General features: G+C 46.5%; 3 protein-coding genes across 3 annotated transcripts; 1 reads left to right on the top strand and 2 right to left on the bottom strand.

Annotated features, from left to right (window-relative positions):
• Nucleotides 1–1,093: 1,093 nt before the first annotated feature.
• F4813DRAFT_379378 (glycosyltransferase family 2 protein) lies at nt 1,094–4,041 on the top strand (the record flags this gene model as incomplete). The annotated part of the gene is made up of 4 exons (XM_049245449.1): nt 1,094–1,162; nt 1,227–2,697; nt 2,833–3,848; nt 3,904–4,041. 4 exons carry the CDS (start codon nt 1,094–1,096, stop codon nt 4,039–4,041), a joined length of 2,694 nt encoding a protein of 897 aa, XP_049102586.1.
• Nucleotides 4,042–5,151: 1,110 nt separating this feature from the next.
• F4813DRAFT_350462 (zearalenone lactonase) lies at nt 5,152–6,322 on the bottom strand. The gene has a single exon (XM_049242308.1). The coding sequence runs from the start codon at nt 6,142–6,144 to the stop codon at nt 5,269–5,271; it is 876 nt and encodes a 291-aa protein (XP_049102585.1). The 5' UTR covers nt 6,145–6,322; the 3' UTR covers nt 5,152–5,268.
• A 3,340-nt stretch (nt 6,323–9,662) lies between these two features.
• On the bottom strand, nt 9,663–12,517 carry F4813DRAFT_379375 (NADP-dependent oxidoreductase domain-containing protein; the record flags this gene model as incomplete). The annotated part of the gene is made up of 15 exons (XM_049245448.1): nt 9,663–9,908; nt 9,973–10,014; nt 10,075–10,213; nt 10,273–10,360; nt 10,426–10,516; nt 10,575–10,639; nt 10,707–10,727; nt 10,780–10,856; nt 10,913–11,183; nt 11,462–11,499; nt 11,563–11,619; nt 11,683–11,809; nt 11,864–12,194; nt 12,267–12,455; nt 12,488–12,517. 15 exons carry the CDS (start codon nt 12,515–12,517, stop codon nt 9,663–9,665), a joined length of 1,812 nt encoding a protein of 603 aa, XP_049102584.1.
• Nucleotides 12,518–12,578: the final 61 nt, after the last annotated feature.

Raw genomic sequence — 12,578 nt, 5'->3', positions numbered from 1 at the left:
TACTAGAAATGTTTTGGTGGTGATTCGTTCTTAGATGCAGACCGAAACCAATAGAAGATAGTAGTAGATCTGGTGTCTTAACGTGGTACGTGGTGGATGTGGTGAATGATAATATCTAATGTTAGCGTCGGGGCTTTGGATCTACATACGTATACATTATTATGTATGCCCTTGGCATGTTCAAGTACCTCTGTAGTTAAGCAGTTACATACTTCGTGTAGTAAGGGATTCATTCTGGGTCCTACAGCTAGCAGATCTTGGCTTGCAATGCTAAGCCTGCAAGGAGAATTAAATAGATGAAGAGGTTTGGCAGCAACTAACGTTAATTATCTACCGACCTAAGACACCTTATAAAAACCGTTACGGTCAGTTATTCAATTATTGATTCAATAAAGTACCATGTAGGTAAGGCTAGATTTACAGGCTCGTAGCCTTAACGTGATAATCTTCCGGGACTGTGGAACGACAGGCTTATTATTAGTACCCGGATCATGATCTTCGGGATTCTCGGGTGCCAAGACGGCCGGACGCATAAATGGACCCGCTCTTGGGATCTCGTATAAGTCACAGCCACCAAAGGTCTTGACCAATCGACCCGGCCGCCGATAATTCGAATCCCGGTAGTCAGCCTCCAACGATCAACTGCTCGTATGAAATAATTATGATTGGGCTATCTTCCGAAGTGACAAACATAATGTATATTACGCATATTACATGTATCACATATATTCGAATTTCTTGATTCGTTAGTATAAATGGAGCATATACTCAGATCAAGGATACGTTCAATCCTTGGATTCTTTTAACAATACTTTTATGGTGCCAAGTCACGTTTCGACTTGGCCTTTCACGGTTCTTTCTCTTATTACTCGTCCTTTCGCTCTTTGACCGTTCCAAAGTAGTTTCTTAGTTCGTCCATTTTGCTCTTTTGTCGTAGATATTTGCCATAAGAAACTTCGCGCAGTCGCACTTCTAACTATCTGTTATACACCTGCAACTTCAACTTGTCTGCGTAGTATAATTCTGCTAGCTTGACAATACCACCTACGTCGATCTTTAATAACTAGACGAACTACTGTAATGAGAATATAAGATGGACCCGGCAGATAACCAACCCTATTCTAGAGGGTACGAGCTGCGCGATATTCCCGGAGACTCAACTGTAAGTCAGACCCCCCGTTCCGTAGCCATAACAACAAGGAGCTTTTCTAAACTAAATTTCAAAGGATAATCTCAACTACCCGGAGCATGATTCGTATGGCGATCGAGCCTACTCGCTGCGCGGTTACGATCCGGAGAGACCTAATCGCCCTCTTTCCCCTGCTTCCATATATAGTGGCGACACTGCTACCCGAGGCGTTTATCACCTGCCTTCTGCGGCGACCGTGACCCACGCCGCGGATGACTTCGAGCAGAATAACTTCGGCAACGGCTTCGGCTACGGTAGACCTCCGTCGACTTATAACGAGACGGAAACATGGGCGGAGCGACAGCAGGCTCCTATCGAGAGCTTAAGCGGAGGGGGGGTTCGACGTCGCAATACTCGCAAGATCAAGTTAGCGCAAGGTCTTCAGGGTTCCGTCTTGAGCACCGAATATCCGGTCCCGACCCCTATCCGCAACGCCACGGAACCCCAGTATCGAGATCTGGAGGAATTCAGAACGATGCGGTACACGGCGGCCACGTGCGACCCGGACGATTTCACCCTCATGAACGGGTACGACCTCCGCGCGCGCATGTACAACCGGCACACCGAGCTAGTCATAGCCATCACCTATTATAACGAAGATAAGGTCCTCTTCGCCAGAACGATGCATAGCGTGATGCAAAACGTACGCGATATAGTAAAGCTCAAAAAATCGACCTTCTGGACAAAGAGCGGACCGGCATGGGAGAAGATTGTAGTCTGTCTAATATTCGACGGCATCGAGAAAGCCGATAAGAGCGTTCTAGACGTTCTAGGAACGATGGGGGTTTACCAGGACGGTGTTCTCAAGAAGGATATCGACGGCAAAGAAACGGTATCCCACATATTCGAGTTTACGAGCCAGATTTCCATCACCCCTGACCAGCAGCTCATCCTACCTAAAGAAAACGACCCTACCAACATACCTCCCGTACAGCTACTGTTCTGTTTAAAACAAAAGAATAGCAAGAAGATAAACTCGCACCGATGGCTGTTCAACGCCTTTGGTCGCATCCTAAATCCCGAGGTCGTGATCCTCATCGACGCCGGAACCAAGCCCAGTCCAAAATCCCTACTCGCTTTGTGGGAGGGATTCTACAACGATAAAGACCTGGGCGGCGCCTGTGGCGAGATTCACGCCATGTTGGGCAAGGGAGGTAAAAAGCTGCTGAATCCGATAGTAGCTATCCAAAACTTCGAGTACAAAATCTCGAACGTCTTGGATAAACCCCTGGAGAGTGCGTTTGGTTATGTCACCGTGTTACCGGGCGCTTTTTCTGCCTATCGTTTTCGAGCTATTATGGGCCGACCCCTGGAGCAGTATTTTCACGGCGATCACACGTTGTCGAAGATCTTGGGTAAGAAGGGTATAGACAACATGAACATTTTCAAGAAGAATATGTTTCTCGCCGAAGACCGGATTCTGTGCTTCGAACTCGTCGCTAAGGCCGGCCAGAAGTGGCACTTGAGCTACATCAAAGCTGCTAAAGGAGAAACTGATGTACCCGAAGGTTAGCACCTCCTTTTTTTCTTCCTGTTATATTATATTATTACTGTCCGGCGACAATGTCTTCCAGTCATCCTCAGTCATCCACCGCAAAGTCCATCCCCGACCTTGGAAATTTGCTAACATTAAAATTAAATAGGTCCCGCCGAATTTCTAAGTCAGCGACGGCGTTGGCTAAACGGCTCCTTCGCCGCGACGCTGTATTCTCTCATGCACTTTAACCGACTCTATAGGTCCGGGCACAGCATCATCCGGATGTTCTTCCTGCATATCCAGTTCCTGTATAACATTGCCCAGATTTTGTTCAGCTGGTTCTCTCTCGCCTCTTACTGGCTCACTACTATCGTCATCATGGACCTTGTCGGCACTCCAATTCCCGAGACGAAATACCAAGCCTGGCCGTTCGGCGATGTCGCTACGCCGATCGTTAACGTGGTGATCCGATATCTCTACCTGGTTTTTATCCTCATCCAGTTCATTCTCGCTCTAGGCAATCGCCCTAAGGGTTCGAGGCACTCCTACATCGCCTCGTACGTGGTCTTTGGCTTCATACAGACCTATGTTATCGTCCTATCCTTCTACCTGGTATTCCGCGCCTTGCGAACGCCATTCGCCGACCAGATAGATACATCTAGTGCCGGAGCGTTCTTCGTGAGCATGTTCGGCGGCAGCAGCGTCGTAGGCGTTATCCTGCTCGCCATCGTCACCATCTACGGTCTTAACTACGTGGCTTCGTTCATCTACCTGGACCCTTGGCACATGTTCCACTCTTTCCCTCAGTATCTCGTGCTGGCGTCTACCTATATCAATATCGTCATGGTGTACGCTTTCAATAACTGGCACGACGTTTCCTGGGGTACTAAGGGCTCCGACCAGACGGCAGCTCTACCGTCCGTGCACGTCATCAAGGATGAAAAGACCGACGCTCCCGTGATCGAAGAGGTCGAGAGGGAACAGGAAGACATCGACAGCCTATTCGCGAAGACCGTATACAGAGCCCTTGCTCCGGTCGAGGAAGAAGAGGTCGTGGAGAAGAAGGACACGGAAGACTCATACAAATCCTTTAGGACCGGTCTAGTTATCACCTGGATATTGTCAAATTTGCTGCTTATCGTCCTCGTCACAAGCGACGAGTTTGAGTCGTTGGGCGTAGGGGTAAGTGTCCAGCCATAATTTTAATCGTCAGTTCTCTGCTAACAAACTCGTATAGAAAGCGTCCCAGACCCGAACTCCCGGATATTTCCGCTTCCTCTTGTATGCTACAGCTGTCCTCGCCATCGTTCGCTTCATCGGATTCCTGTGGTTTATAAGTAAGACAAGCATCATGAGCTGCTTCGCCAAGAAATAAACTTGGTTGAGTATCAGGCGTTTAGGAGGGGTCACATACTTAAAGATTTAGAAGATGGCGTCCGGCAAGATACTGGAGCTTCGATATTCGGATTTATAAGTTTACCGAGACCAACAAACTAGCCGCTGTCACTGACGTGCTCTTCACGACGAAGGCTAAATTTTAGAACATATAGAAATCCGATTCATTATCGGGCTAGGCCATATTTTATTAGTATACTACATAATGTAATGGGGCGTGGATTGGGTCGGCGATATTGCAGAAAAGCTTTGAAAGAGACATTCACGTAAGTAGATTCGCCACCGGGTCGATAATAGCGAGTCCGTCATGGGGCATCTCAAAATACTATCCACGGAATTATGAACCGACAATAAGGGCAGCTAGCATGCCCGAGGCGGTCCGGCTTCGGGATGCTTTTATTATGTGAATATTGATACCAGAAAATGAGAATGGGCTAATATGGAAATCCTTAATTTCTTATTATACTGTGACTATTTTGGCTACTGTACCTGATCATGAACACAGGCGGTGAGCCTCGACGAAAGCATAACTAACGTATGAATATTAACTATGGATTATCATAACGATCCCAGCCTTTACTAGCAAGTGTTGATAATCTAGGTAGTATTCTGGCATAGTAGTTGAGGCTTTGTTTGTTCTATAGTGATGAGGAGAGTTAGATGGCTTAGGTAGGTAAACGCGCTCACAGGGGGCACAGCTTGATGCCTTAGCGTGCCTAGTTTAGCATACTATACGACGAAAGACTATGTAAATCATCCCGTGTTCCCATAATGTATCTGAGGTGCGAACATTGTTAGATAACGAAACAGATATTGACACTACCCAAGTATTGCTTGTTTCGCTTCGATACGCAACTTATGAGCTGGTGGTCTTGTTACAATAATGAACTAGGAGTCGTTGAAAAGCCAGCCCGATCTTTGAATATCTTTGTATTAAAGCTATTGTCGATTCGAATATTTCAATGTCGTTAATATCATGCCGTAATATGATAGTGGTATTTCGATCAGAGCTACTCAACGGTAGATGTTCGACGGCAATGTCACGAATTCCCACGCGCGGCTGCTACGACCGTAATATGGAATAGACCACCGAGAGAAAAGCAATAGCTTGCGACTATATTACGTTTTATTTTATGACAAATCCCTTTCTAGACCAATCGGTAGTCAGGCAAGATGTGTGCAAAGCTAGAGGCATATCGCTACGCAGCTACTGTCGTAAAAACTCAGTGATAACAGCAATGAACTGATCGTATCCGTCGATATACGAAACGTGCCCGGCATCTTTTATGACCTCAATCCCAATAGAAGCCTGCGAATCCTTCTTTTGTAGTCCCCGCTGTACGCCGTCCCTTAACTGGAGCATATGCTCAGGCAGATCTGTATCGTTTTCCCCCACTACGAATAGAGCACCGTCGATTCCTTGGCCTGCCTTCCCGACCAGCGGGAGTAGATCAAAAGTGTCGCTACGTAGAGCTGCGCAGCAAGTTTCAAAGCCGTCGATGCTCGTCGTGAGCATTATCTGTCGCATGCGGCGCGTCTCATCCGGGTTAGCATTCATCCACTCCAGGCCGAACCAGCGTTCGAGAATGGACTGGACAGTCCCGTCCATGGCACCCGCTCCCCGAGCTTGCCGAACTAGCGGGTCAAATATATCGACGCCTTCGGCTTTGAGTGGAGAGCAGGAAATAGTATTGCAAACCACCAGCTTCCCGATAATGCCGGGGTACTTCGCGGCGAATACTATACCGATCGCTGCACCCATGCTTACACCGATCCAGGCGTCCACCCGCGAAATAGAAAGGTGGGACAAAAGTTCTCGAACGTCATCAGCCATGGTCTCCAACGTAGTCGAGGAGAGGTCTACCGGGACGGAAGAAGCTCCGTGGCCGGGATGATCATAACGCAACACGCCGAAGCCCTTAGAAGTAAGCTTCGGAACTACATGGTCCCAAGTAGCGAGCGGAGCGGCTAAAGAATTAGAGAGGAGGACAACAGGAGCTCCTGGTTTAGAAGGTACTGGCGTCAAGACGTAGGAGAGCGTGCGCGAAGACGGCAGAGATAGTGAAGAGATTGAAGTTGCCATGTTGCCATGTATTATGCAAACTTGGATTCGATAACTAAGGCGATACCATGCAATTAGCCAAGAACCAGGTTACTATTCATCTTCGTTCATATAGCATAGTTTAGTGGTTCCTCTCGGATTATTGACCTAGGACCACGGGGCTAACAGGTTAGTTCCGCTATACCCGGGTTGATTTATTATATGCTAGGTTTAGTTATCATATCAATTCTCAGTATCTCCGTGTTATCACCGGATTTTATTCTTGGAAGAATTTGTATTGAAGTCATTCCGTCACGGTACTGTGATATAGCTTCGGCCCGGAGCAGCTGAGGGTAAGTATATGTAAGGCTGCCGGGCTACTATACAGTGACTTTGCGATATCCTTACACGCTATAATTGGAGGGTTTCATCACAGTAGTTATATAGGTTAATTTACAACAACAGAAAACTTAACTACAATGTCCGTCTTATACAGGATCTATAGTAATAGTCCGACTGTCTGTTACGCCACACTCCCTGACACTACTAAATTATAATGGGATCCCGACCTTATACATTTCTCCATTAGTTTTTCGAAGGTGACCGAAGCAAACTTCCTTCTCACTACTCTAACAACTGGAACAGTGTATACCGCGGGCGAAATGTAATTCTCTTTAGGAGCTTATCACAACCAACCTAAGGCATGCATAGCCGTAGTACGAACTGGCTATGCATTCTAGTTATGCACCAAGTCATTCACAACTACGTCGCTTATCCTGAATAGGTGATCAAGTCTTTTACCTAAGGTTCTTAATGGAGCAGTACATATTACGATACCTTTTCCATTCCGCTTGGCTACAACCTCCTATTACGTTTAACTTGCATATCTTGGGCACCTGCAAAGTCTTTGAGTCATCAACCTTATATAAGGTTGTATTAAATCCAAATAATTGTTGCCTTGCAAACTCAATAAACATTTACTTAGCATTCTTCTGATTCGCACCCGTATTCGACTGTTACTCTAGTTGCTACCTTAGGCATTTACTAAAAATTCCAAAGTGCGAACCTTCCTCCTAATAACAAATCCTCCCACCAACAACTACACGAGAAAGACGCATCCTCCAATTCTAACATAATTATCATATCTTACTTTTCACCTCGAACATCCTAACTTCACTTCAACATCTTCATTCTAACTTGAACATTTCCATCTGCTAATATTAACCCCAACACTACCACTAATATACATCTTCTTCCAGTACCGGATAAAGCTTGCAATATCAACCAAAGCTCGCAAAGTCAACCAAACGGTAGAGTACCACAGACACAATAGCTTGTGTCATTCTCATAGTCACCTCCACCACAACCTGAGGCGACAAAGCTGTCGCATCACCACATCAAGCCTCCCAAAACGAAATCCCGAGACAAGGGCAATTCGAAAGATTCGCATGGGGACCTTACCAACCAAACCCAACACCAGCGCAAAACGAAAGAGGCCTCAAGAACATGGACCTACTCGAAAAATACGCCAAGGCCATAGAGCGAGTCCCAACCTCGGCACAGACAGCCACATCATCGCGACGAACCCCACCGGACCAAAACCAGTACTTTATGAAGATCCGAGATGACTTCTATAAAGATGGTAAATAGGAAGAAGACCCCATCATGCATTGGAGCCACGCCGTCTGTTGATATTAACACTATTTTATATAACACTATATATAACACAACACGACTTTATTATTCATAAAGCTAGCCCGACCATATTCAAAAGCTGATTTCAGCCCTTTAACGCCTAAGTTTTTCTTTCCCTATAGGTGCTTGTCAGAATTAGGCTCTGTTCATCGGAACTGTCCTGATCCCTCTCGGAACCATGTATCACCTATTGGTATGTGGCTGCAAGGCCCTTTCGTCCCTGGCCAATTTGGACTATAGTCAGGATGTTCCGGGTATCGGCCAGACCGTCCCGAAGTCTAAGGCCTTAGTCCCTGGCCGCAAGGGTCGCCAACGATTCGTTGGCTACGACGATGAAGAGGGCGTATACAAGGACGAGTACGGTGAGGATGACGACGAAGGTGAAGTCAACGGTCTTAATCGACTCTAGCGTCAAGTCAGAGACAGAGCCCGAGTCTACTAAAACTGCAATGACAAAGTTCTCGGCGTTAAGTCTCCTATACTATCTGGCCCTAGAAATCACATTAGCCAGACTCTTCAGAAGTCCAACGCACAGGCTTCTGTCCGCAAAAGCCAAAAATTCCTTACCTACAATGATGAAGAGGGCGAGAATAATGATAACAAGAGTGAAGTCGGTGGTAAGTGCGATAACGCCGGGGAGGAAGAATCCTTCACAGAGAACGAATGGGGGGGATTCAACGATAGTGAAGAACCCGACGGTAACAACTCTGATGGTAACGACTCCATCTCCGACACAGAACTGCAAACTGGGAGCAAACGCAAAAAGTCAAGCCACTCGCTCAGCCGCGATCCAAAAAGACCAAGGTTGAGCTGATCATCACCGCGGCGGAACTCATTAGCGAAATAGACAAGAACCTCCCTGTTCCAGACAACGACTCCGACCTTCTAAGATTTCAACGAGGAATCTTGGCTATAGTCTTGGGCCTATTCAAATGGGCGAAGTTGGGTTCGAAAGATCAAAGAGGAGCGTGAAATATCAATCACGATGCGCAATTCATTATTACAAAAAAGAAACACGACTCAATCAATGTGCGACCTGATATTCAAAAGCATGCCTCGTAAATGTCAACAAATTTTCGGAAAAGAAGAATTACAGCCCGAAGATTTATTGGACCTTTCAGAAATTCCCAAGAGCTGCAAGCAATGAGGTATATATACTAGACATTCCAACAGAGATGCATCCCGGGGAAGTGATTTTTGGCAAGTACCAACAACTAAGGGAGTTGGTTAAAGTCATCAAAAAGGACGTCGACCATAAAACCGCAATAAATGCATGGGTATATTACGGTTCGTCGAGTAATAAGAAAGGTGGCCGTGTCAGGACGGAACAAGAGACGGCAACACCAGCGAACCCGGCCTAATAAAGTCGCGCTTGAAGAGAAGTGTTAGAGAGAACCCTTGATGTATGCCATACGTAGCTGTATAGTATCCGTATAACGGTATGAATCTATTAACGGTTAACCTTCTATCCTCTTTCGAGAACGCATTGCGCCCCTTATACCTGTAATATGTAGATCTATGCCTGTTCCTGACTAGTCCCACTTATACCCCGGCGGCCGAGGCCGTGACGGCGGAGGGCATGGACGTGGCGGAAACAAGTAGCATCATCTCTTGATAATCATGAAACAAATCCTTGGCGAAAACCTCGCTACTAAAGAGATTACACTCAATAGGAGTCAAGGATTCATCAGTGTTTTTAATATGAATGCTGCGCATGAAGTCCTCAAATTGCTATCTAGTAAACATCTAGGTACTCTAGGTCGACTAATATTCCACATATTAGACCCAAATCTTAGCACAGTCAACCCTTAAGGTGTTTAATTTCTATGTTTGAGGGCCGGATGGATCAAACTATCACGAATGACTCAGTGATGATCCCAGGGGGCACTATTCTCCACTGGCTGATCCTGTTCTTCATCAAAAATGTCGAAGCCTATGTGTCGCCTGGGGTCAAGGAACCGAAGAGGCCCCCGTTCCGAAGACAAATGATCGACGACGACAAAAGCATCGTCTGGAAGCTTTTTAAGTCGTAGATTTTCTTTCATGTGCGCTTCGTTGGTGGATTTGGGAATAACTGGTATACCTCTCTGCACGGCCCAAGACAAGCAAACCTAGGTACGTTTAGATGTTCAGTACCTGATATTCAAATATTACCGGGACAGGGGGAGACACTACCTGTGCGGGAGTCATGTTACACTGGGTGGCGATGTCTTTGATCTGAATAACGGTTAGCAAAAGCTATATTTATCTAATGAGAGCCGACTATTCGATGCATACCTTTTGGTCTTCTGTAGGAAACGGCTGGTCGGGGTTTCCTCGAACGAGGGGTATCGGCCGGCCACCGAGGGGTTGATGAGCCATGACGAGGATATCATGCTGGACCGAGAAGTGGTGGAGCTCATGCTGTGGGAGATATCTGCGAATAAAAAGACGCTGTTAGATATATAACTTCGAGATAGATCCGTCCTGTCTTACGGGTGGATTTCCACTTGAATGACGGCCGGGATAATCTTAGCGATCTCGAGAATCCTTTTAGTCTTAAGAATGTTGAAGTTAGACAATCCTGCCACACTAGTTTAGCATGCGGTTGCTATGTGAAGATGCGGATGATTAGTGTTCTACACATACCAATCGAGTGTACTTTGCCAGAGGCGACAAGCTTCTCCATTGCTGCCCAAGTTTCTGGATATCTTCTGGACCGTTCATAGTCTATTACAGGCTGTTCGAATACATGAGCGACCGAAAACAGAGAACATGTTTTAAAATTGGCATATCACCTTGCCGTTACCGCTTGGGTGCCTCACGGTCTTGTTATTCTTGCCGGCCTTATAAGCATGAGGGACTTTGGTATTGCTTGAGGTTAGTACTTGAGGCTCTGGTGCGAATCCAAGACGAATTCCGTTACGCACAATGCATCAGATATAAGTCAACTAGAACCATTCAGTTTCTCTTATAGCTTTAGAACTTAGGGTATTCCAATACCATAATCCAGTTGAAGATTCTCAAGCGATTCATCCAAGGCTCTTGCAACATCGGAAGGATCATGCCATGTCTGGGCGCTAGGAAATGTGTCGGTTAGTTCACACAGCATCTCCTGGTTCAAATGTCGACTCACAGCTTAGACGTCATAAAGATCTTTTCCCGGGGGATTCCACTCTCCTTAATAGCCTCGCCGATTTCCTTTTCATTCCCGTAAGCGTGGGCCCCATCAATGTGCCGATAACCCTGGGCCAGAGCCAACTTCACAGCATTCTTGACTGAAGAGTTTCCCTCCTCGCCTTGAAAGGTTCCAAGACCGATGGCAGGAACCCTCCGGCCATTATTCAACACAAAGGTATCGGGGAGGTCCATGGTATAATTGATAGCGAGGCGAAGTCGACTTGAAACTATCTTACGGCAGTATTGTAAGGAAAATGTTATATGTGCGCCACACAGATGGTGAGGGGAACAGTAACAATGCTCGATAAGAGACAAGTATACAGTATATTATACAGTAAACATGGTTATAGAGACCCTTGAGGGATTTAATTCAGGGCCTTACTTTACATAAGGTGTAAGCAGTCAATGAATTGGCCTAGCATAACTGCCTTACATATGGATAACCCCTTAGGGGGTAAGCTCGAATTGGAACAAAGAAACTTCCACTCTCAATCATCTTCTTTACCATATTGTTGTGTAAGCCTTCGAATCTCGTCGACTGCCCTGTTACGAGTTAGTTCTCGTGGCTAAAAAGATTCACAGCCCGGGAGGAGGTTGATCGCCTACATTTGCAGAAACGTTCCCTGATGCGGAAACATGGCGGCAGCATGCAGATTGAATCTCCTATCATGTAGTTATTGAGCCACTAGGACGTTACATCTATAAATCATCACAGGTGTTACGTACAAGGAGTAAAGTGCATTCCGATCGTCGTAGTCTTCCTGAGGCTCGGACTTGGGGATATGAGAGTGATATGCTTTAAAGTATCGACGAGTGAACTTGTTTCGCTCGGGGCGCCAGTTTCCAAGCTCGTCTGCGAAGATAGTAAGCTACCTGCCAGGTGCCCAGTAAAGGGGGGTTGACATACATTCGTTATGCGCCCAGAAGCTAGCCGGGTCATATACTATACCCTCTTCAGTACCTTCGTCGACAATTCCAGCATTGCCATACCAGAGGTCGCCATGAACTAGTGAAGGCAATATCTTACGGCCGTCACTCTCTAGCGGGCGTAGAAGCCGTGGGATTATCCTATTAAACAAAGTAGGGAGAAGACTATCTAAGTCGGCGTCAGGTCCGGCTCTCTCCTCTCGAATCCTTAGCACGTGTCGGAGGCCATTTGCGAAGAAAGCCTCCCAGCTGTCGAACCAAGAATTGTCCTGCGGTAGATTGCCATTGTACGTCACGCAGTGGAATCCAAACTTTCCATTAGGAGAAGTATGACTAGAATGAAGCCGTGCGAGCTTTTCTGAAAAGCCTTGAGGTTCGGGGACGCCTTCGACAAAGTCGTAGAATTTGCAAATATAAAAGTGCGACGTCGGATCGCTGGCGAAGGTACCCCAAGCGATTGGTTTGGGGCAGAAGTCGGGGGTGATGTTATAAATGGCCAAGGTGGACTCAAATTCGCCTTTGAGCGCCTCACGACCGTGGTGTCCGATAGAAACTTTCATGAAGTAGTCTTCCTTTCTTCCGTCGTTGTGTAGTACGCTGACACGAGTTGCTTTCGCCCACGATGACTCTCCATGGTATTTCGTCTCGAGAATCTCCGCGACATCTGGAAGAGCTGCGACCTGTTAGCAAGAAGA

This window comes from Daldinia decipiens, assembly GCF_022478715.1.
Source record: "Daldinia decipiens strain CBS 113046 unplaced genomic scaffold F4813scaffold_6, whole genome shotgun sequence".
Lineage (NCBI taxonomy): Eukaryota > Fungi > Ascomycota > Sordariomycetes > Xylariales > Hypoxylaceae > Daldinia > Daldinia decipiens.
This window is presented reverse-complemented; position numbering and strand designations above follow the sequence as displayed.